This window comes from Pleurodeles waltl, chromosome 10 (genome assembly GCF_031143425.1).
Source record: "Pleurodeles waltl isolate 20211129_DDA chromosome 10, aPleWal1.hap1.20221129, whole genome shotgun sequence".
Lineage (NCBI taxonomy): Eukaryota > Metazoa > Chordata > Amphibia > Caudata > Salamandridae > Pleurodeles > Pleurodeles waltl.
In genome coordinates this window covers 1,055,359,804-1,055,385,548 of record NC_090449.1, presented here as the reverse complement: position 1 = coordinate 1,055,385,548, position 25,745 = coordinate 1,055,359,804, and the positions used below count along the sequence as shown (strand labels likewise).

Below are 25,745 nucleotides of genomic sequence, written 5' to 3'. Positions count from 1 at the left end.
TCTCTTACATATGAGTAATGCATCGTGTTCTTCTGCTTTAGAAGTTTAGGCTCATAAACTTCTCCTAAGGGAACTAATGTTGTTATTGTATATCCTCTTTCATGTTTAGCCTTCTCTTAGTCACATGCATGATTGTCGTGTTCTCTCTTATTAAATGGCTGAGACCACGTCATAGATCACAACTTTTGCTTCTTTAAAACATTATCACTGCAACCTAACCATACCTAATCTTCTGCATCCTGTCTATTCATCTCAGAACCATTCGCAAGAACCCACTTTGTTCCCACTGATGATCACATCTAACTCCTAATAATTTAATCTACCACAAAGAAACTGGAGTAAATGAATGGATGCTTTTCTTTGAGAGACAACTAATCCCAATAACAAACAATAATCACTGGACTCCCCACTAACCTTGGGTTGTTCCGGAGTAGCATGCTACTCGCTGTCAAGTGCTTCAACGCTTGAGTAGGGGTAGTACGCGCCGTATGAACGCAGTTATAATGCAACTACAGTAACTCAAAGGCAGGTGAATTCACATCTTGCAGTGGGAAGGGAATTACACAAGACTCAATAGGCAATGAAAAGGGGTTAGCAGAAGGGAATTTCATTTTTCTGTAGCTGGCAATTCACTTTGGCTCAGTGATAGGTGCCACACAGGAGGTAGGTAGACACGCCTTCTCCGCAGAGCCCTAGAGGTCATAACAGCTAGCGTGAATCAGAATTATTGGAGTGAAAAGAATTGAAAATCCAATACAAAAGAGGTACAACCAGCCACTCACAGAGGATAAAAACAGGCAAGCTGTTGGAATGTCACAATACATGATTAAGTCAGCCACAGTGATCCAAAATCGATGTACTCTCAAAGCATAGCGGTTAAGGTTACAAGTACAAGCAGGTCCTGGTTATTCACATTTCCCTAACAATAAAATGGTATTGTATTCTGTCTCTGAACACAAAGACTTAACCTCAAACAAGGACCTTCCGAGTGATAAATAATAGACCAAATTCCTGTTGTTTACAATAAGGAAATATCTGTATTGGATCACCTAAAAGATTCTGTACAGAAACTAGAGTGAAGATAGGTTGAGAAGATATGATAGGCTGCTGTTCTCATCCCCAGGGGCTCCATCCTGGGCTGGGGAAGGCATCAGGAGAGCATCCTGGCTGCCTGCATCTCGTCCAGCACGTTCCGCATGGTCTCGATGCACACCTCTCCTTCGGGATGTCTCTGGGCGGCAACTTTCCAAACTTCGTCGAAAGTGCTTTCAGGGAGACTCACACCAATGTTACAGAACAGGGTGGCAAGCTATGAAACCAAAAGGGTGAAACGTTAATTTAGCAAGTGGAAGAAACGAAGAAAGTGGAAAAGAAATGATAGCGGTTTGAAATACTCTGAATTCAGATTTAATGACCGCTGTACAACTGAAATAATTTTTAAAAAAGCATGAAAACAATCACCTAAAATACAACCTGTGCAAGGAGCACATCTGGGCTGGTGGGAACTGGATATGGAAGTGTGAATTCATGGTTTAGGCTGTACATATTTCATCGACTATCTGATGATGACAACAGAACACTTTCAACTCAGAGAAAAATAATGTTTAAATTCATCACTAACGACAAAAGTCTAATCACCCAATTACAAATCAGGAATTTTGAATCCCAACAGCTACGTTAAGTTCATTTTTGGACAGCAGTTACCATAGTTCCAAGCAAGGCGAAGGTACCAAGGGCTCACTGCCAATGTTGCCCACAATTGTAAAATCTTATAAGAATTTGGGTTTTTAGTTGACTGGAGTGTTACTCCTGATCAAGTGGCAACCACATTCCTTGTCAGGATGAGGCATAAGCAATCCCTAATTTAACCTGTGCTCAACCCTCTGGTAGCTTGGCGCAGAGCAGGCAGGCCTAATTCAGAGACAATGGCCCTCATTATAACCCTGGCGGTCGGCGACTGCCAGGGCTATCGTGGCAGTAGTACCGCCAACAGGCTGGCGGTACTCCCAGCCTTATCACGACCGTGGCGCTTCCGCCACGGTCATACCATCGGTCCTGGCGGTCGTAATCCACCAAGGCAGCGCTGCAAGCAGCGCTGTCCTGGGGATTTAGACTCCCCTTACCGCCAGCCTTTCCATGGCGGTTGACACCACCATGGAAAAGCAGGCTGTAAGGGGACTCGGGGTGCCCCTGGGGGCCCCTGCATTGAGTATGCACCCAAATTTCAGGCAGTGAAATGCACAACGGGTGCTATTGCACCTGCTGCACACCAGCTTTGCCGTCAGCTCTATTACGAGCCGGCAGCAATGTTGATGTGACTTTTCCACTGGGCCAGCAGACGGTAACACTGTTACCGTCCGCTGGCCTGGCAGAAAAGTCGAAATAGGGAGCCGGAAATTCTTCATGAGGCCCAATGTGTCAAGTATTTGTGCAACACTTCAAGGAGTAATAAGGTGAGAAACAACACACAGAAAGGATCTTACACCATATTAGAAAACATAGTTATTTCTAGTAAATAAGACAAGAGCAACAAAAATCCAATCAGTAGAACCAGAGATATGCAATTTTAAAGATTTCAGTGAAAATAGCACCAAAAAGCACAAAGGGCCAACTGTGGATATCTAGTCTTGCTAGACCGGAACAAAGTCACAAGTTGAGGCTGACCATGATGAAATGTGGACAGCTATATGAAGCCAGTTAGGCCCACTAAACAAGAGTACCTTAAATCCTGGCCTGCAGAGCATTTTGAGGTCCAGTGTCAAAGAAGCATCGAGCAGCCAAGGTGATGCATCGGTTCTTAAGAGCGGTGAACCTGCAATGCCAGGTCGTGCATCATGGTTGAGGATTCCATTGATGGGGGCTTGCGAAGCAAAGTCCAGCATCAGGATGCATTGGTTCCAAAGAGCAGTGAGGCTGTGATGCGAGAAGCTACATCATTGTCGAGGCTGCTGTCAATGAGGGATTTGCAGTGCGAGGGCCTGCCTGGGGAGATGTTCACATCGCAGGCAGTTCGGAAGCAGGCTATGAAATCGGGGGTGACTCCTTGTGTTAATAGAATCCTCACAGCAGAGGCGATGAATCGACTCTGAAGGCAATGCTTAGAAAAGCCAAGGTGAGGTGTTGAACAGCAAAGCACTGTGCTGCGGAGGAGATGAGTCTGTTGCACTGGGTCCACAGATGGGCTGGCAGAGCACCTTCAAGCCCACTTCCAAAGGTCCAGAACGGGGGTAGCAACACTTGGCAGGGTGAGGCTCACATATGGCAGAGTCCAGGTGCTGGGTTCAAGGTTGTAGGGCCTTCTGTCCTCTAGGCTCTGGTTAGGAGGCTAGCCAACTAGCCCTTGGAGTCACTTTGGGGTTTGGGTCAACAGATGCAGGTCCAGTCCTTTTCACCCAGTCAAGAGGGCAGTAGTCAGAAGGTCAGCCCAGCTGGGCAGCAGTTCCTTTTCTTTTTCTCGCTTTCTTTCATTCCTTCCTTCATTCCTTCTCTTCCTTGTTTCTTTCTTTACCTTTCCTTCTCTTTCTTTATTTTCCTTCTTTCAATATCCGCTCCACACGCAAGCACGCCGTCGAGCTCTGGGACTTGCGCGACACCGCCGCCCCAGACGTAGCCTTCCTTACCGAAACCTGGGGGAACGACTCTTCGGCGCCTGACATCACCATAGCCATCCCAGATGGCTACAAGATCTCCCGCAGGGACCGCGCCAACGGAGTCAGAGGAGGAATAGCCATCGTCCACAAATCCACCCTCAAAGTCTACACCCACACGGACGACACCCTCAAGACTGCCGAACACCTGCACTTCCGAATACACACCGACCCCCACACCACCCTCAGAGGTACGCTCGTCTACAAACCCCCCCCGGACCTCGGGCACCTTTCAGCGACTCCATCGCCGACCTTGCCAGCACCCACGCACTCAGCTCCACGGACTACATCCATCTCAGGGACCTTAACTTTCACCTCGAGAACAAGAACGACAACAACTCCACCACCCTGATTGACAACCTCGCCAACCTCGGCCTCAGACAACTCATCACCACACCTACCCACGCCACCGGCCACACGCTCGATCCCATCTTCTCCACAAGCACCCACATCATCTTCAACCACACCACCGAACTCCACTGGACCGACCACCACTGCATCCATTTCACCTTCAAAAAGCAGACCAAGCACCACCGCACCCAACAACCACCCCGTCGCTGCTGGAGCAAAGTTACCAAAGACCAGCTGACCAGCACTCTTGCCCAGAACCCGCCTACTGACCCAGACACCGCCGCCCACAATCTCAGACAGTGGATCAATGACTGCAGCAACTCCCTCGCACCACTCAAGAAGACCACCAACAACCAAGCCAGCAGAAAAACCACCTGGTTCACCGACGAGCTCCAAACCTCTAAGCGCGACTGCCGGAAACTAAAGAAGAAATGGCTCCACGAACGCACACCTGACAGCCACGCAGCCCACAAGGACGCCACCCGCAGGCATCACCAACTCATCAGACTAGCCAAGAGATCCTCCTTCAAAGACCGCCTAGACAACAACGCACACAACAGCAAAGAGCTCTTCAGCATCGTGAAAGAACTCTCCAACCCCAGCGCCAACATAAACGACATCCCACCATCCCAAGAACTTTGTGACTCATTGGCCACCTTCTTCCACCGGATGATCACCGACATCCACAACAGCTTCAACACCACGACCACCCCGACCACGCCAGACCCCACCCCCAAAAACACCACCAGTGCCAACCGCCTGACCTCCTGGACCAACGTCAACGACACCGAGACACTCAAGATCATGAACTCCATCCATTCAGGATCTCTGTCAGACCCATGCCCGCACCATGTGTACAACAAAGCCTACGCAGTCATCGCCCCCCAACTACGGAAGGTCATCAACACCTCCTTCGAAACAGCGACCTACCCGGAAAGCTGGAAGCACGCCGAAATCAAAGCCCTCCTCAAGAAGCCCAAGGCGGACTCAAGGACCTCAGAAATGTCCGACCCATCTCCCTACTCCCATTCCCGACGAAGGTCATCGAGAAAATCGTCAACACGCAGCTGACCCGCCACCTCGAAGACAACGACATCCTGGACCCCTCCTAATCCGGATTCAGATGAAACCACAGCACCAAGACCACCATTCTCGCCGCCACAGACGACATCAGGCGCCAACTGGACAACGGCGAAACATCAGCCCTCATCCTCCTGGACCTGTCAGCTGTCGTCGACATGGTCTGCCACCGCACTCTAAAAACACGCCTCCACGAAGCCGGAATACAAGAAAGGGCCCTCGACTGGACGACATCCTTCCTCTCCGGCAGAACCCAGAGAGTCCGCCTCCCTCCCTTCCGATCCGAAGTCACCGACATCATCTGCGGCGTACCCCAGGGCTCATCCCTCAGTCCAACGCTGTTCAACATGTACATGGCCCCCCTCGCACAAGTGGCCCGCCAACACGACCTCAACATCATCTCCTACGCCAACGACACCCAGCTCATCCTTTCCCTCACCAAGGACCCGAACACCGCCAAAACCAACCTTCACGAGGGAATGAAGGCCGCCGCCGACTGTATGAGAAGCAGCCGCCTGAAACTGAACTCAGACAAGACGGAGGTTATCATCCTAGGAACCAGCCCCTCCACCTGGGACAACTCATGGTGGTCAACCTCACTGGGAACCCCACCGACGCCGACCTACCATGCACGCAACCTGGGTTTCGTCCTCGAGTCCTCCCTTTCCATGTCAAAACAGGTCAGCGCAGTCACCTCCTCCTGCTACAACACCCTCCTCATGCTCCGCAGGGTCTACAAGTGAATCCCGACCGAAACGAGAAGAAAAGTGACACAGGCCCTCGTCAGCAGCAGGCTAGACTACGGCAACGCACTGTACACAGGTATCCCGGCCATACACCTGCGACGTCTCCAATGCATCCAAAACGCCTCCGACCGTTTGATCCTCAACGTACCCCGCCACAGCCACATCTCCCCCACCTGAGAGGCCTTCACTGGCTCCCCGTAGACAAGAGGATCACATTCAAGCTCCTCACCCATGTACACAAAGCACTCCACAACACCAGACCAGCCTACCTTAACAACAGACTCAGCTTCTACACCCCCATCCGACAGCTCTGCAAAACTCGCCCTCGCCGTCTTTCCCCGCATCCAACGAAAGACCTCCGGTGGCAGATCCTTCTCCTACCTCGCCGCCAAGACCTGGAACGCCCTCCCGATCAACCTGCGGCTGACCCAGGACCTACTCACCTTCAGAAGACTCCTCAAGACATGGCCCTTCGACCAGTAGCAGATTCCCCCCCCCCCCAGCACCTTGAGACCCTCACGGGTATGTAGAGTGCTCTATAAATAGATTGATTGATTGATTGATTGCCGTCTTTCTTCTCTTTTTTCTTGCCTTCTTTCTTTCTTGCCTGTTTTCCTTCTTGTCTTTCTTTCTTTCTTCCCTTGTTTCTTTCTTTCCCTTTCCTTCTCTTTCTTTCATTTTCCTTCTTTCTTGCCGTGTTTGTTCTATTTTTCTTGCCTGTTTTCCTTCTTGTCTTTTTTTCTTTGTTCCCTTGTTTCTTTCCCTTTCCTACTCTTTCTTTCATTTTCCTTCTTTCTTGCTGTGTTTGTTCTTTTTTTCTTGCCTTCTTTCTTTCTTGCCTGTTTTCCTTCTTGTCTTTCTTTCTTCCTCCCCTTGTTTGTTTCTTTCTGTCTTCCAAGAGGCATGCATCCAATGCCAGACTGATTTACCTTTTTAGTTCTGTGTTGGCCAAGTCCTTTACTTTTACTAAATTACGTGTGTATCACAGCTACTTACAGGGCTTTCAGTCAGACTTCAGTAAGACTTCGTCCATCACTCTGTGGTTGCTGCCAGCATGCACTAAGGGCAATCTATCAGCCCCCTGCAGCCACTGGCTGACTGTGCAATGAGTTATGGCATGGCACCCTTTCACAAGGAGCACATCTACACTCAAAGTTCTCTTCAGTGTCAGGGAGCACTATGGGAACGTGTGTGTTTTTTGGGACTCAAAAAAACCTTTTTTTTTGCTGTAAGAAATGTTTTTTAGATTGATGAGGGACCTGCATGTACTCAAACAATAAGGTTTTGAAAAAATCATGAGAAAATAATAACAAGAATTGCCAGAAGGCTGGCGGCCAATGCCAAACTTAGTGGCTTTGCCAAAGCTTGTTCAAAGTTCTAGTTGCACTTAACCATGTCATTTGCAGAGCTATCGAGCTACTCTTACGAAATTTTGGATATTTTTGTAGCTTGTTTTAGAGCAGCACATGTTTTACTAAGTATTGAAGAAATTGTGCAATGTCTTGCATTCAGGGGTTTCTTTTTTAGGCTATGGAATGATGATTATATGTAATTTGGATTTTATGAATGTTTAAATGTTAGTTGTATACATATGAAAAGTTTTTTATTGTTTGTTTTATCGAATTGGCATAGTATCAACCATAAATTCATAAAATTAAATTGAAAACCTGAACTGAGTGGATGCCGGAGAAATGAATTCTCTACGAATAATCCCTCAGTGATCTGAAGGCTCTTGAAAAATGACAGATTATGAGGCTAGGATACCAAAATCCTCACATTTTCTCCATAGTCCTGTCTGTGTTTTGTAAAGTTGAGGTCCCCCCATGGATCATTTCCAATCAGAAAGCTCTTAGAGATACTCTACCTCGTTCTTAGATCGTGGTGTGAAGAAGTCCTTCTCATACACCCCCTTCTCACTGAAGATGGAGGGACACAGCAGGGCGTAGGCACCGGGGTCATCCCCGTAACTGTTTCGGTCAGCGACCCGGCGGATGCGGGGTACAGCAACATCTGTCCGCACGCTCGGAAGGCCGGAACTACGACAACCTGCGGACCAGAGAAATGGTATGGAGGTCAATTCACTAAAAACTGATGTTCGGACAACAGGGGTCCCTACGCATGGTTAAGGTTTATTGTGACATATTCATTAGTCAACCACCACATGTAATGGGGCCACATAAGAAAGCCTTTTATCCAAGGAAACTCGCTTGGGCAACAAGTGTCACATTCTTGAGCTGTTGCACTTAAAACACTGCCAAGGAAGGTAATATCATTATTATTTTAAAAATAATCTACATTACTTCATTAGCTTCAAGCTCTGCTGTCTGCAAAACATGCATTAACTCAGAGATTTTTTAAGTTAATATATGCGCTCAAGACACCAAAAAGAAGCACACTGACCCCCTTCTGCACAGGCACAGCACAGAAGGCGCCGTCATAGTACGGACTGAGGAGACTGTGACTTCACAAGGATGACCAACGGATGGTGTCTACAGGAAGTTCTCGCTTAGGACCAAGGGCCACTATAGTCCTTCACTCAACAATTCACCCCCTACATAGATCTATTTGTGTGATCATTCACAGCACTGGTGTGATGAAGTCCTTGCTAACGAGTTGCATTTGGGGTGATACACTATATACTGTGGGCATCCAAGGTATTATTTTGAAATATGTATCCATATGTAAAGGACCTCAATGAGATTGTCCATGCCCTACGTACCAAAGAATTACAATTACAATACCATATTCCAAAACTCTACTGAGAAAATATGCATGTAACAGACAACTCAAACACATTAATGGAAAATTTGTATGTATCGGAAGATCTTATCTTTTTAACTGCTCCTTTAATAACCTACGCCCATTTACACTCAGTCCATACTGGGGAATACATTGGTACAAGAGTTACTTCTTGCTATCTGCACCCATCCATATGTTTCTTTTACAATTAGATGGTACCTATAGCTTAGATGCCTTCAAAGACACCACATATAATGCATGCCTATGGTGCTGGCGTGAACGTTTACAACCTGTGTTGGATGACATGGCCAAGGCAAGGGGAATGGTACTTCTACAAAGTAACTCATGCGACAACCTATAAATCAGGCCCTTAGACGGAAATGTAAATGATGTTGTAGCTGAGAAATTTTAGAAATTCTATATTTCGCATGGGACCTGCATCACAAGGTTGTCCAGACTGCTATAAATTCAATCTAGATTGGACATATGCAACCATGGCTATGCATATTGAAGCACAATATTTCACAGAATATGTAAGTTTTTTGGGTGATTTCAACTGTCCAACAATCTTGTAAAACTTCACTTTCTAAAAAAAAAACTAGTCAGTGCTCCAATAGCTTGGAATTTTTTACTGGTTACCCATTATGTTACGGTGCATGTGCAGACACATGAACTTGCAGAGTCCAAACTCAACAAAAACAAATAGACCAATGGAAATACTTTTCATCCATGTTGCTAGGGCCTTTGGATGCCCCTCCTGGCAGCTTCTTCGTTCATGCGGATATGACCAAGTCACAATTGCATTGAACATTGCTCATCTCTGTCCTCCCATCCTTGGCAGGTCTCTGGCGCACTCGTCCCATGCACCAGTCTTTGGCCTCCATGTCAAACAACAACGCATCACAACACTTCACCAACTGCACTGAATTTCCTAAATCCAGTTGATTAGTGAAAAAGTGGATCTTTCCTGCAAAGACTAAGTGTGATGGAACCTGGCAAGCATGGTGGCACTTAGGGCTCAGCATGCTCAATGTGTGAGGATAGTGGTGGGTCAGGAAGCTCATCAGGGTGGGAGGAGAAAGGGGTACTACCTCAGATGCGTTTCTCAGGTAAGGCTGTGGCTCCTCGAGCAATGTCATGACGTAACAACTGTAGGTGGCAATGCTGGGCATTTGTGTATTGATGGGGCGCGACACTAGGGAGATTGGAAGGACACCAGGGATTGTATTACTGTTGTGTTTTGGCTGGGCGCATCCATACAGGAAGGGGCCGTTGGCCATATTTCAATGTGCTTTCTTTAGTTCAGACTAAACCCCATCCTCACATCGAGGAGAGCACTGCATTGAAAGAGAGACCAGCACTGTGACACCATCGGTCTGTCTTTCAATGCGTAGGGCCCAGCAGCTGGACTTTGTGATTTTCCGGACTTTTCCCCCCATGGTCGTCTACAGGGTGTAAGAACACCTGCCTGGTGGGAGTCACCTGGAAGGCACCATCCTCCCAAGAGGCCCCCTGGCGGGGTGCACAAACACTGCACCTTGCAGCAGCTGCTTTACCTCTGACCCTGCTCTGTAATACAGAGCAGGAGCAAAGGAATCTCCTCATTCCCATGGACCCTCATGTGTCTGGGGTAACACCCCCGTGGGATCATAGATTTTGCAGTGGCGTAAGCCATATCTCAAAAGGTACCACAGAAATATCTACTGTAATACCAAGCTGCCCATCAGTGTAAAAGAGGGCACATACCTCTGTTGCTTCTTTGGGGCGCTATGAGTAATACATTATTGATATATCATCATCATGCTTTTAAGGGAGGACGGGGGAGATTTGAGGAGTTGGAGGGATGATGCAAGGCTGCCATAAATATTTTTTTAACTTTGTTCAGAGGGGCAAGAGAGCCAAGAGGCGTGTGGAGTAGGAAAGCAACACTTCAAGTAGTATGTGAATTTTATGGGATGTGGAGAGTCATGAGGTAGGCGAGGAAGGATGGCAGGAGACCTGGTACTTGTATTCATATGTATACGTCCTGTAGGACACCCTGTACTGCTGATCCGAACAAACAGGTCAGGAGGACAACATATGGGTAAGATTGGTATATACAACATAAATCAAGGGGTGGCACACCATCCACCACTAGGTGCTTCCATGTTGGGTCTCCCAGTGTGTCAGCGACAATTCTAGCAACACTTTCATTAAGGTTGAGTGGCTGAGAACCCCATAGGTAAAAAACACCCTTTCTTTTTGGAAAACTAATACCCACTTGCAGATATTACAACTCTGTTGTGTTGCCCTGTAGCAACCCTTGCCATTAGGAGTATGGGCCCTCTTCACTAAATCTTCATCCATACAACACATTCCTCATCACTTTCGACTTCACGTCAAGGAAGCTTAACAGATCTCAAAGGTCATTCTGCGCTTACGAGCAGCGGAGGGACCGCCCACCACTCCGTTGATTGCCGAGGATGTGGTGCGATAGGTGTGTGCCACACGATCGGTTGGTCTTGTAAGGGTTTTGGGCGTCTTTCCTGTGCCAGCCTCTTCTCTTGGAGTAAGATCTTCAGGCTTCGCCAGCACTGTCCCACGACACTCACCATCAGGAGTTGCTATTGAAAAATAAAAGCCAAAGCATGGAAAAGAATCACATTATGGGCTCCGAAACACAGTTTGGTAAGGATGAAAATATCTGACTACAACATTTGAACTTTTACACCCCCTTCAATTGGCAATTCAAAAAGACTATTTTGACTCATAAAACAGCTTTATTACACTATAGAAATTGTTATACACCGGGCTTCTAGTTCTACATTAGGGGTCTTCGTTTATGCGGAGCCAGATAGAGGAAGTGCAGCCTTCTCTCTCAGGGCTCATCAAGGGGCGCTCAGTGGACTATTTCTAGGGGTGAGGGGCAGATGGATGCATTTCCATTCAAAGCTCTGCTTCCCTGGTGAGACAGCAACACAAGACATCTATTGATGTGCTTGTTTCAGTGATTTGATAAGATGATATCTTTTGCTAAGACCTGTCATCTGTGTTCCCATCAATGCCGGGACCATATCTAATCTATTGTGTTGGTTTTCCTTGAAGCAACACCACAGAAATCACTTATTCTCTAATTTAAGGCCTAATGGCAGATGGTCTGCTAGCACACCGCTTCAGTGAAGGCTCTGGCCTACTCTTACCTGCTGAAGAACCACCTGCCACATTTTGAGCTCCTCCTCCCTGCCAGGTGGGGTTCTTTGCAATCAAAGTGCATCTGCTGGTGTGGCATGGGCACTTTAATTACTGTTGAATTACAGATTGGCCACCATGTTGAAAGGGCCAACGTGGCGTCATCCTTTGCTTTGCAGCAGCAGCAACTCCCTAAAGCAGAAGTTTGTTGTTCCAAAGGAAAAGACAAAGGTCCCTAATGGCAAGTAATGATTCTTCCTGCATGTCAGGGACATTTTCACACTTTTTCATTCGGAATGTCCTGGATCACGCCGTTTCCAGGGAGGATTGGGCAGGTCGTACCCCACTGTAAACTGACAGCCCAGCAGTGGACAGGATTAGGGGTGGGCAAAACATTCTGCTGTGCCAGTGACAGGTGGCCGAGCTTTTCTCACGTGCAGTTCACCAATGTTAAGTTACAACCATTTGCGTTGAGAAAGCTGCAGCTCGAGCAGAAAATCTACTCAAGCGACAGAAAGAAATATCACCCTGTGGCGTGGTGTGTGGTGCCATTCGTGCTGATTTCACATTGCGGAAGAAGCTCCCGGCGCTAAAAATCAGCACGAGCAGCGCGATGTGGCCAATTCTGCCCACTCACAGAGCTCGGCAGAATGTCACGGAAATTTTATGTAACTCCACGGAACTCTATGGAATGTAACTCTGGAATTTTTGCCCACCCTTAGAAAGGATGTCTGGTCAAGGGTTTCTGCCAACAGACCTGTTTGTGATGCCACTGGCTACGCCTCAGTTATACCATCACCTCTGAATGGTGCAACATAACTATGAATTTGGTGGTGCGCCTGCAAATGTCAAACTTTAAATGAGCTCTTTTGTCTCTGAGCTTATAACTGTGTTTTTGTTTGACTTTCCTATATTAAGCAGTCTAGAATCTTTGACTGATAGACACATTTCTTGCTGAAACACTGTACAAGTGAGAGGGGATTCTTGAATAATGCTGAAGGGAAAGTAACCTTGCTTGGTCTGGGGAGGTCCACCAACCCCAGACAATCAACCCTAACTGTTGACCAACTCTCTCAATAAAAGGCAGCACATAAATACAAACACAGTACCTCTGGTTAAAATCTGCTCTTCAAGCTTCCCAATTCTCATCTTGTCTTTCCAGTTCAAAAAGTTGGCAAACTCCATGAAGCTGATCAGCCCATCTTTATCCACGTCACAGTATTCTACCAAAGCATCCATGAGGTCAGGATGCAGCTCCAGGCCGAACTGGATACACGCCTTATTCAGCTCCTCCTTGTCTATTTTCCCATCACCCTTCTGTTGGAAAGAAAGGAGACAACAAGGGGTGAGGGCGAGGCCGATGAGCCCTAAAGGGGTGCATGCAAGGATGGATATGAAAGTTCAGCCCTATAAAATGCTTAGATGGAGCTATGGCAGAGCTTGTACAGATCACAAAATTATGAATATTTTCCTAAATCTAACATTGTTTCTAACATTTTCTTCCAGATTATCATTATGGAATGGCCATAGATGGCAATGAGAAAAAAGCTGAAGTTAATGGACTCTATTATTTACCAACTAGTGAATTTTGGCTTCACCCAATATATGTCTGAAAATCTCACTCTCTCTATTTATTCCTCCTCTACCTCCTCTCATACACTTACTCTCTTGCCTCTGCTACACTCTTTCACTGTATCGTGGCTGGTTTAAGGAACAAAGGCTGCAATGGCACTACATTTCAGTGAAGGTGTTGAAAGAAGTAGAAAAAGACAGGAAATGTGTTTGTCTTAACCTTGTGGCGCTGTTTGCTGGTTGGAGTGTTCCCGATAACATTAGTTTTTACTGTACAATATACAACCACATCTATGAATGAAAATATTGTTGAGAAATTAATAAAAATGAGTACAAAGAATCAGCTTTTCATGCACACCATTATCACTTCACCAGCCCTCTCTGGAAGTTGAACCATGGTAATTATGCTCTTTGCCCATGCCTTAAAGTAGCTGTGACTCCCTCATCTTGAGCACTGCACATGCTGTCATACATCTTCACTCTATGCACACTCACTCCTATGAGTAGGAGTCCAGAAAGGCTCTGTCCTGATCCAGTCCACAGCTTGCAGTAGCTCATCTGCTTTGGGAACATCATCAATACATTTCGGTTCTCTGCCCACCTTGTCGTTAATTACATGGTTTTTTCTTCCTCTCTTATTTCTCTCTAACTACAGTCCGATGTGATCTACCAATATATGCCATCGTGCAACCCTAAGAATGAGAGGTTTGGCCCTCCTACTCCCTTGCACTGGAACAACATCCAAAGGGAACTGAATACAACGTTGACCTTGTAACACTAGTGCTGAGATCAACCTTTAGGACTCACAATAACATTGAAACAAGTAAACTCATGTATATTTAGCAAACGTACATTTTTGCTGACGTGTAGCTATGATATGCTATCATTACATGCAATTCCTTTCTCTATCATAAGTTGTATTTCCTCTCTCTCTCTCTCTATCATAACATGCAAGTCCTTTCTTACTATCATAACATGCAAGTACTCTCTCTCCCCAACACAACATGCAGGTCCTCTCTCTATCATAACATGCATGTCCTCCTCTCTATCAGAACATGCAAGTCCTCTCTATCACAACATGCAAGACCTCTCTATCGTAACGTGCAAGTTGTCTCGCTCTATCATAACATGCAAGTCCTCTCTCTCTATTGTAACACGCACGCCCTCTCTAACATAACATGCAAGTCCTCTCTCTCTCTCTATCATAACATGCATGTCCTCTCGCTCTATCATAACATACAAGTCCTCTCGCTCTATCATAACATACAAGTCCTCTCTATCATAACATGCAAGTCCTCTCTATCATATTGTGCAAGTCCTTTCTTCCTGTCATAACATGCAAGTCCTCTCTATCATAACATGCAAGTCCTTTCTTCCTGTCATAACATGCAAGTACTCTCTATCATAACATGCAGGTCCTCTCTCTATCATAACATGCATGTCCTCCTCTCTATCATAACATGCAAGTCCTCTCTATCATAACATGCAAGTCCCCTCTCTCTATCATAACATGCAAGTCCTCTATCATAACATGCAAGTCCTCTATCATAACATGCAAGTCCTCTCTCTTTATCATAACATGAAAGTCCTCTCTGTGATAACATGCAAGGCATCTCTATCATAACATGCAGATCCTCTCTTTCTATTACAACCTACAAGTCCTCTCTATGATAACATGCAATTCCTCTCTGTGATAACATGCAAGCACTCCCTATCATACCATGCAAGTCCTCTCACAATTTCACAACATGCAAGTACTCTCTCTTTCTTATGGAATGCAAGTCCAGTCTCTCTAATATAATGTGCAAGTCTTTTCTCTCTATCATAACATGTAAATCCTCTGTATCATAACATGCAAGCCCTCTCTCTCTATCATAACATGCAAGCCCTCTCTCTCTATCATAACATACAAGTACTCTCTCTCTAGTATAACATCCAAGTCTTCTCTATCATAACATGCACAACCTCTCACTCTATCATAACATGCAAGTCCTCCCTATCATAACATGCAAGTCCTCTCTATCATAACATGCAAGTCCTCTCTCTTATAACATTCAAGTCCGGTTTCTCTAATATAATGTGCAAGTCTTTTCCCTCTATCATAACATGTAAGTCCTCTGCATCATAACATGCAAGCCCGCTCTCTCTATCATAACATATAAGTACTCTCACTCTATAATAACATACAAGCCCTCTCTCTCTATCATAACATACAAGTACTCTCTCTTTATCATAACACGCAAGTCTACTCTCTATCATAACATGGCCAGTCCTCTCTTTCTATCATAACATACACGTCTTCTCTCTCTAGCATAACATGCAAGTCCTCTCTCTATCATACCATGCAAGTCTTATGTCTCTATCATACCATGCAAGTCTTATGTCTCTATCATAGTATGCAAGCTCTCTCTCCATCTTAACATGCATGTCCTCTCTCTATCACAACATGCAAGTCCTCTGTATCTCAACATAAGTCCTCTCTATCATAACATGCACATCCAATCTCTATCACATTATGCACATCCTCGCATTATCACAACATGCAAGTTCTCTGTATGATAACATGCAAGCTCCCTCTGTCTTTCATAAAATGGAAGTTCTCTCTCTATCACAGCATACAATTCCTCTCTCTCTATCATAACACACACGTTCTTTCTCTATCATAACACACAAGCCTCTCTCTCTATCATAACATACAAGTTCTTTCTCTACCATCCATAACACACAAGTCCTTTCTCTATCACAACATGCAAGTCATCTGTATCATAACATGTAAGTCCTCTCTATCCCAACATACAAGTCCTTTGCATCATAACATGCAAGCTCCCTCTCACTTTTTCATAACATGCAGGTCCTTGCTGTCAATTACAAACAAGTCCTCTCTATCATAAAGTGCACATCCTATCTTTCTTTCCACATTTATGAACTCACCTACTAGCACTAGTACTTAGGTTCCCCTAGTCCAGCATGTCTTGTACATATATTTGAATCATCACACAGACATGAAGACAGACACATTTAGTGTATAAGCATGACACTAACCTTGTCATAATGCCTGAAGGCCTCCAAGAGCGAGTCAAAGTTATGGTAGTTCACCTTCTTCAGATGCTGTCTCACCGCAGCAAGGACGGCCCTATGCCTTTCTTTGCCACGCAAGAAGTTGATTGGTGGAGCATAATGAAGGAGTTCTGCAACACCTAGCAGAATCAGGAAAGAGAAGCACAGTTTACCCCTTGAGCAGCATCCCCTCGGAGGATATCTACTCAACAGTCATGGCCGACGGTATCAACAAAACACTGGGAATGAAAGGCCAGACAAAAGGATGTTTACAATGGTGTATGGCCAGACCTTAGCCTCAGGTCCTTTATGTAAGCAATAGCTAAACAATGTTTTACGCAAACCCAACATTGGTGCCATAAAAATACATTTTTCTTTCTTTATTACAAACGCTTTATTCACAGGTTAGAAACCACATGGCAATACAATGAAGACATGGGCTGAGATTCTTCATCTGAGGCACAAACCTTGACCCCCATGAAAGGTGCCCAGCTGCTGATGTACAAAGGGAATACAGGCCAGTGTATTTAATCACATAGTGCAGCAAGTGAGAGCATGCCTGTCATCAGAACATGTATAGCATTTCACATGTGTCTGCAGGTATACAAATATTGCCTAAAGTAGGCATGGTTTACTTATAAGGTTATTTTGTAAATGTTAAATTGCATTTTGAGATCCTGCACACAGTTAGAAAATGTATAATGATTATACATACATTTCAAAGAAGATCCTATGACAGGGAATTAGGCCATTTTCTGATTACATCTAAAACATGCTTCACAGTTTGCTAGACATCTTGGTCTTTAAAAACCTTAACGTTAACCAGACAGGTTTGCCAGTCACCAAAGTCACAGCGGCGACACTGGGGCAATAGAACATCTGAAGATAAAAAGACCCACAAAGACCCAACTCTTCAGAAAAAAATTCAACTAGCCACCTGTGACGGACCAGCCACGCATGGAGGGCCAGCTGCCTGCGACGGACCAGCTGCCTGTGATGGACCAAGTATCTGTGATGGACCTGCTATCTGTGATGGACCTGCTACCTGTGATTGTTGGAAAATGGGTTATTGGTAAGGGCAGGTAATTATCTACACTTAGCAATAGGCCACTAACCTCCACTTAGGTCCAGTTAGGTCTCAATAAATTAAACTCAGCTCAACCCTTGGTAGCTTGGCAACGAGCGACAAGGCTTAACTTAGGAGACAATTGTGTAACGCATTTAAAAATCACAAAACAGTAAATAAGTAAAACACAAAACACAATAAAAATCCAACACCAATTTATAAAAATAGATTATACTTTTTATCTTTACAATGACACCAAAACAAATAAAATTGGATAAGGGGAACCGGAGATATGAATTTTTAAAGAATTAATGTTTTCTAGTGCATAGCAACAACTAGCGCTCAAATGGTTAAAAAAGGTCACACTGGAAAGGAACAAAGTCCAGAGTTCAGGCCACCCTCGAGGTAACACTGTCACACTTACTTTCAGAAGTGTTTCTTGATACAGGAAAATGGTCCACAGCACCAGCCAAGGGTTCAGAGGCTCTGGTTTGCCGCTTGGGGTCTGGGACTACAACTCCCACAATGCACCTCTTCAACTTATGGAGTTGCTCCAAACATCTCCAAACTTCTGGATCTTCTTCCAGTGGTCCTTTTTGGGGCCTTGAAGTGTCCACAACTTGATCCAAGGTTCCAGAAGCTCTGTGATGCTCCTTGGGAGTTGGGACTACAATTTCCAGAATGCACCTGGCCCAAACTTCAAATTGGCCACTGGACATTAGTCAGCTGGTCAGTTTCTTCAGGAATTGGTGCAGGGGACTCTGGTTAGAATTTTTCCACCTGTACCAAACAGGGAGTCCCTCCTTGAACCAGTTGAAGCCAGGCAAAGTGCTTCTTGTGGTGAAGCCCAAGTGTGCAGCTGGTCCAGTCCTCCAGAGTGCAGTGTCCAGGTGCAGGTCAGGGATCCAGCAGGGCAGTCCTTCTTCTCCTGTAGTTCTTCCTTTTAGGGATCTGAGGTGTGGGTGCAGGTCTGCCAGCTTTATCCTTGCTCCTGGTTGAAAAACAAGGGGGTCCTGGTTCTCCAATCAGGTACAAGGTCCTTCCCCCTGTGATGACCACTTCCTGAGAAGTGTGGCAAAAATCTATCCCAGGGAGCAACATTCTTAAAAAATCCATCATGGCTGAAACTGATTTTTGGAGGTTACATGTGGCTGAGCCGACCCACTGGTGTAGCTCAAAATCTTAAACACACCCCTCTCCTGCCCTCTCCTAATCTAATCAAGAGGGCACCTAATTGTCTGGGGTTGCAGGATGTGACGGAGGTGCTGGGTTGCTCCAAATGTCCTTCTCTGCCTTTGAAGACCAGTTTGGCAGCCCTCCCCCTTCCTGCTTCTCCATCTTCTGAGGGGAGTTCTCCTCCCACAGGCACATTCCTTTATGTTAAACCCAGGCTACTTCACATCTCATCAAGGCAGCCTGGCCAGGCTGCCAGAGGCTGGCCATTCAGAGCAGAGCACTACAGGGCTGAAGTTGGCAACCTTTTAGGTAGAGTTTAAAACTCTTTAAAGGTAAAGTTTAAAACTCTTTACCTGAAAATGGTATATTAAATCCAAGAATTGTAAGTTGTGGGATTTATTATAACAATTAATTTGATATCAATCTTGATGTATGTGACACTTAAGGGGATTTTATAAATTAAAATGAAGTCTCCCCATTCTAGCCTATGGAGGTCATTCACTACAATGAGGGAAACTAATTTGGTTATTTTACCTCACCAGGGCTTATACAACTATTTTTATCAGGTCCCTGCTTATAGTTACATGGCGCCCAACCCTAGGGGCACATAGGGCACACCTTAAGGGTGACTTATATGTAAAAATAAGATAGTTTAAGACTTTGGAAGTACTTTTCATTCCAAAGTCGAATTTGCATATTACTTTAATTTTAAAACAGCCAGCAAGGCAGGCCTGCCTTTAAAATGACACTGGGCACCTCAGCAGTGCCCACTACCTCTGCTGGGGTCCCTAAACCTATATGCCCTACTGTTAGACTTAGCATCCATGGCGTGGTCTCCCCTAACTGTTTCCCAGGTTGCTAATGTGTGCTGGACTCTGTTTTTGCTGTTTTTGTTACTCTGGGCACCTTACCACTGCTAACCCAGTGCTAAAGTGTAAGTGCTTCTATGTAAAATGTATGTGTAATTGGCTTTCCATGATTGGCATATCTGATTTACTGGTAAGTTCCTAGTACAGTGCACTAGAGGTGCCCAGAGCCTGTAAATCAAATGCATGCTACTAGTGGGCCTGCAGCACTGGTTGTGCCACCCACATTAGTAGTTCTGTAAACATGGCTCAGACCTGCCACTGCATCGTCTGTGTGTGCAGTTTTAACTACCAATTTGACTTGGCAAGTGTACCCACTTGCTAGGCCTAAACCTTCCCTTACATGTAAGACACCCCTAAGGTAGGCCCTAGGTAGCCCCATGGGCAGGGTGCAGTGTATGGTTTAGGTAGAACATATACTAATGTGTTTTATATGTCCTGACAGTGAAATACTGCCAAATTCGGTTTTCACTGTTGTAAGGCCTATCTCTCTCATAGGTTAACAAGGGGGCTGCCTTTAAATATGATTAAAGCATAGATTCCCTTTGGGAGGAGATAGATATGTTGAGTTTGGGGTCTCTGAACTCACAATTTAAAAATACATCTTTTAGTGAAGTTGGTTTTGAGATTGTGTGTTTGAAAATGCCACTTTTAGAAAGTAGGCATTTTCTTGCTTAAACCATTCTTTGACCCTGCCTGTTTGTGGATTCCCTGTCTGGATCAGTTTGACAGTTAAGCTGTTTGCACCTATCTCTAGACAGTGACACAAAGGTGAGCTGAGGTGTAGCTTGCATATCCTGATGAACCATCTGTGCTAGGAGGGTGGGGAGGAGTAGTCACTTACACCTGAAAGGGCTGTGCCTGCCCTCACACAATGCAGTCGCCAACCCCCTGGTGTGTGTCTGGGGCCTGGCCTGGGCAAGGCAGGATCTCACAAACAAAAGAGACTTTACTTTGAAGTAGGCCTACTTCAAACGCAGTAAAGGGTATAGGAAGAGCACCCAAATTCCTGAAAATTAGACCACTCTTGGAATCAAGAGGAACCTCTGCCAAGGAGAGCTGAAGAGCTGAGGAGAAGTGCTACCCCTGCCAGTAACTGTGCTTTGTTGGGCTATCCTGCAGTTGCCGCTTCTGCCTGTGAAAGGGTACAAAGACTGGACTTTGTTGTGCATTCCTGCTTGTGAAGACTCTCCAAGGGATTGAACTGAGCTTGCCTCCTGTTGATGAAGTCTCAAGGCCATTAAAGACTTCCCCTGCCAGCACCTGGACTCTCTGCTGAGACTACTGCCCTGCCAAGTGGTGCCCTATCCAGTTCCTGGGCCCTTGAAAGGTGAAGCTGGCAGACAGACTGAAAGTCCACACACAGACTGGCGTGCGTGGAAATTTTCGATGCACCTTCCATGACCGGCTGATAAACGATGCGCCGCGGACTTCGCAGCTGAAATCAACGCTCCACCTGCATCACAGCTGGAAGATCGACGCAACGCAGCTGGAGAAATGATGCGCAACACCTGCTAACGGAGGCTGATAATGTCGCAAACCCCACGCAGTGCGGTTTTGTGATACCGTGTGACTGGATTTTCAACACAACATTGCTGGGTGCAGAAAAACAACGCAAATCTTGCACGGACCCGAGGTGCCTGTCTGGATCGATGTATCACTCTCTTGCGGGAGAGAAGAAACAACGCACGCTGACCCGACCGGAGGAAGAACGAGGCACGGTCTCACTTGCGAGTGAGAAATCGATGCATGGCTGGCCTTTTTTGATGCAAACGCGCCCGTGCATCTTTATTTTGACACTACCCAGGTACTTTTGTGAAATAACAGCATTCTCACTGTTTTCTAAGGATTAAGACTCTTATTCTTTGCAAATTAATAACTTGACTTGTGTATGTCGTTGTGGTCTTTTTTTTTTTTATAAATATTCCCTATTTTTCTAAACCTGTGTTGTGTCATTTTCTAGGGTTTTCACTGAATTACTGTGTGTGTTGGTACAAATACTTTACACACTGCTTCTGAAGTTAAGCCTGCCTGCTCGTGCCAAGCTACCAAGGGGGTAAGCAGGGGTTAACTTAGAGTGATTCTCCTTTACCCTGACTAGAGTGAGGGTCCTTGCTTGGACAGGGGGTAACCTGACTGCCAACCAAAGACCCCATTTCTAACATTGGTAGCAGCGATGGCATTGGACTTGTATTTGTACTTCACATACAGTGATTAAGTGTACACTACTGTTTCAGTGCAGACCATTATGTGACCACATACAGCTTGTTTGGGCTTTTTCTCTTTTGGATTGTTTCTTTTCTACCATATTTTTGGTGATCCTTTACTGACTTTTTTTTACTTCATTGGGAACTTGTTTTCTGCCTTTGGAAATGTGCACTTTTGTTCACTTTTCATCATGTCCCAATCTGGAGATGCATCAGTTGGAGCTGCTTTTGACTTAGGGAAACTGGAGAGCCACACAGTGGCTCAGTTGAAGCAGTTCTGCAAAAATATTGTCTGTCCATTAATGGCTCCACCAGGAAGGAGGAGCTGCAAAAGGCACTGAGGGCCTGAGTGGCAGCCAATGAAGCTGAGGGGCACGCAGAGGAGGAGGAGGAACAGGAGGAGAAGGAGCAATCCACAAACAATGGTATAGTGGGTGGGTCTGTGATGTCCAGGGAGAGGGCTTCCAGGGCAGGTAGCAGTGTCTCATCTAAGGGTCTGACTCCTGAAGAGGTACAGGACAGAGAGGCAAAGAGGGTTCATCAGCTGGAGTTAGAGAAACTTAAAATAGAAATGGAGGAGAGAAGGTTGGCCATAGAGGAGAAAAAGATGCTGCTGGCTCATGAGGTCAGTTTAAGGGAGCTGGATCAGAGGAGCCAGTCTACCAGAAATGGTGGTAGCAATAACACAGTGCAGCCTGGGAGGAGGGTGCACATTCCTAAGGACCTTCTGAAAGATAACAAGAGGGAAGATGACATACTGTTGTGGTTTAAAGGGTATGAGTCTGCTCTCCATATGAATCTGGTCCCTGAAGCTCATTGGGGAGTGGGTCTGTGGAAGCACTTTGAGGAAGAGGGGAGGGATACTCTGACATCCTTAGGGGATCCTCAGGGGCTCACCTACCCTATCATGAAGGACACCCTGATCACAAGGTATGGTCTCACCCCTGATCAATATAAGGACAAGTGTAGGTCTTATAAGCAGAAGGAATCCCAAACATGGTTGGAATGTGTTGATTCTTTTTGCAGGTCATTGGATGGTTGGGTGAAGGGCAGTAAGGTTACAATGTATGAGGGACTTTACAATTTGATTGCTTGGGAGCACTTGTACAGTTTATGTTTTCCAGAGCTGCGCCAGCACCTAATTGACAGCAAGCTGACTGAACACCAGGAAGCTTGCCCAGGAAGCGGACCGCTGGGAGAGCACCAGGGTTCAGAAGAGGTATGGGGGAGACCACGCCAAGGGAGGGCAGGGTCCCTCTCAGAAGGAAGGGGGGGGATAAGGGTAAACAGGGGGAGTTCTCAAAAGGGCTCCAACCTATTTCCCAGGGTAAGGATTCCCAGCCCCCCAGTGAAAAGAAACCATGGTTCTCCAAAGGGAAACCTGTGGAAGTGGGTCCCCCACGTTATGCATGTGACCAGCTGGGTCTTGCGAGGGGGGACCCCAAATGCCCCAAGAGTACACCGGCACCCACTGGTGCTAAGTCCTATGGTTTGGCTAGTGTAGCGCTTAGGGAGGAGTTGGTTCCAGGTGGGTGGGAGCCAGCTGAGATGACCCTTGTCTCACTGGGGGACAGTGAGTTGGTCCAGAGAACCCTAGTGCCTGAGAACACTAAAAAGTACAGGCAGTGGGTGACCATTAATGGGCAGAGGGTGGAGGCTCTGAGAGACACAGGAGCCAGTGTGACTACAGTAACGAGTCACCTGGTGTCTGAAGAGTAGATCGATCCCCAGGTACTTCACCAAGCAGTTGCAGTGGACACCTCAGAGTGCCTGTGCAGAGTGGCGCAGGTTCCCTTTCAATGGGGGGGGGAGGGGTCTCAGGTTCCTTGAAGGTAGCTGAGAGTCCAACCATGATAGTGGATTGTTTGCTTGGCAATGACCTGGAGGATTCCCCTTGGAAGGAGGTGGAACACAAGTCACACTTGGAGATGTTAGGTCTGCCTGGGTGGGTATTTGTATCCACCAGGTCAATGGCAGCCCGTCAGGGTAGTCAAGAAGTTCCCGCAGTCCAGGAGGAGGCAGAGCCTGAAGGTGATGCCCTGGAGCCTACAGGGGGGAACGGGTGGCTGACTGGGTGAGGTCCCTGAGCTGTCACAATGGCAGCAGGAAGGGGGACCCACCAGGGAGTCATTCTGTGAGACACTCTAGTGGGTTTGCGGCAGCAGGGTGCAGACCAGGCGGCTTGCGAGGAGCCAGGATCTCATCTGATTTATTGGGAGGACGGCCTCCTGTAAATTGAGCCTAAGGTTGCTGAGCCTGGGTCAGCCCGTGTGCTGGTGGTACCCCAGTGCTTCAGAGCCTTCCTACTGGGTCTGGTTCATGATTTGCCTTTAGTTGGACATTTGGGGCAGGACAAGACCTTTGAAAGGCTTGTCACCCACTTTTACTGGCCCTTAATGCTCAGGCACTCAGATGTTCATTGCAGGTCTTGCCAGGCTTGTCAGGCAAGTGGCAAGAGTGGGGGGAAATGTAAGGCTCCCCTTCAACATTTTCCAGTGGTTAGTACCCCCTGGGGTTGGTATTGACATTGTGGTGCCTCTGGATCCCAAGACAGCCAAGGGCAACAGGTTCATCCTGGTCTTGGTGGACCATGCCACCCGGTACCTAGAAGTCATTCCTCTGAGGTCAATCACTTCCCCTTTGGTGGGTCGTGCATTGATCGGGGTTTTGGGTGCTATAATTAGCCTAATTTGCATACTTATTTTATACAGAGCACAGGCTCTGGGATTGGTTAGCAGTACCCAGAGCACCATCAGTCAGGAAAACACCAGCAAAAAGTGTAAAATGGGGGCAAAAAGTTAGGGGCCTCTGCAATCAGCCCTGTTTTCTATCAGTGATGAACCAGTGACCTGTGACAGACCTGCTGTGATGGACCAGATACCTGCAATGGACCAGCTACCTGTGATGGGCCAGCTACCTGTAGTGGACCAAGTACCTGGGATAGACCTGCTGTCTGTGATGGACCTGCTATCTGGGATGGACCAGATACCTGTAATGGACCAGCTACTTCTGATAGACCAGCTACTTCTGGTGGACCAGCTAGCTGTGATTGACTAGTTGATGCATGTGATGGACCAGCCACATGTGATGGACCAGCCACCTGTGATGGACCAGCCACCTGTGATGGACCAGCCACCTGTGATGGACCAGCCACCTGTGATGAGTCAGCCACCTGTGATGAGTCAGCCACCTGTGATGAGTCAGCCACCTGTGATGGGCCAGCAACCTGTGATGGGCCAGCAACCTGTGATGGGCCAGCAACCTGTGATGGGCCAGCAACCTGTGATGGGCCAGTCATCTTTGATGGACCAGCTACCTGGGATGGACCAGCTACCTGGGATGGACCATTTACCTTTCCTGGACCTGCTACCTGTGATGGACCAGCCACATGTGATGGAGCAGCTAACTGTAATGTCACTGCCAGGAGTTCATATTGCATGCCACAATATCAAGAACAAAAATACTGCCTTATATAACATCGGTTTAGATATAATGTACAAAAATATTGCTCCATTGCATTTGAATTTATTATTATAAACATTAATATAGAAATGTTTTATTTTTTTTGTCAAACAAATTCTAGGCGGATATTCTGGTACCATATCACCTACCAAATCTGGGCTGGTAGTCAGCAGTACTGAATCCAAATATCAATGCAAATTAGGGACTTGGTGCATCGACCCTCGTCCCAAATATACATTTTAATGTGGTATTAACGTGGCCACTTTTTGCTCAATAGGTCAGTGTAGGAAGTTGGCTCTGTATGTGCTATTTCAAAGTAAGGAATAGCATGCACAGAGTCCAAGGGTTCCCCTTAGAGGTAAAATAGTGGTAAAAATAGATAATACTAATGCTCTATTTTGTGGTAGTGTGGTCGAGCAGTAGGCTTATCCAAGGAGTAGTGTTAAGCATTTGTTGTACATACACATAGACAATAAATGAGGTACACACACTCAGAGACAAAATCCAGCCAATAGGTTTTTATATAGAAAACTATCTTTTCTTAGTTTATTTTAAGAACCACAGGTTCAAATTCTACATGTAATAGCTCATTCGAAAGGTATTGCAGG

General features: G+C 46.2%; 1 protein-coding gene across 1 annotated transcript in view; it reads right to left on the bottom strand.

Moving 5' to 3' along the window:
* Positions 1–1,021: 1,021 nt before the first annotated feature.
* EFHB (EF-hand domain family member B) overlaps positions 1,022–25,745 on the bottom strand; it is a 123,961-nt gene continuing 99,237 nt past the window's right edge. Inside the window, exons 9-13 of the mRNA XM_069212069.1 lie at positions 16,346–16,500; positions 12,841–13,048; positions 10,984–11,166; positions 7,689–7,870; positions 1,022–1,309 (exon numbers count right to left, since the gene is read on the bottom strand). Coding sequence (XP_069068170.1) covers positions 1,151–1,309; positions 7,689–7,870; positions 10,984–11,166; positions 12,841–13,048; positions 16,346–16,500 — 887 coding nt within the window. The 3' untranslated portion in view covers positions 1,022–1,150. The remainder of the gene's footprint in view (positions 1,310–7,688; positions 7,871–10,983; positions 11,167–12,840; positions 13,049–16,345; positions 16,501–25,745) is intronic.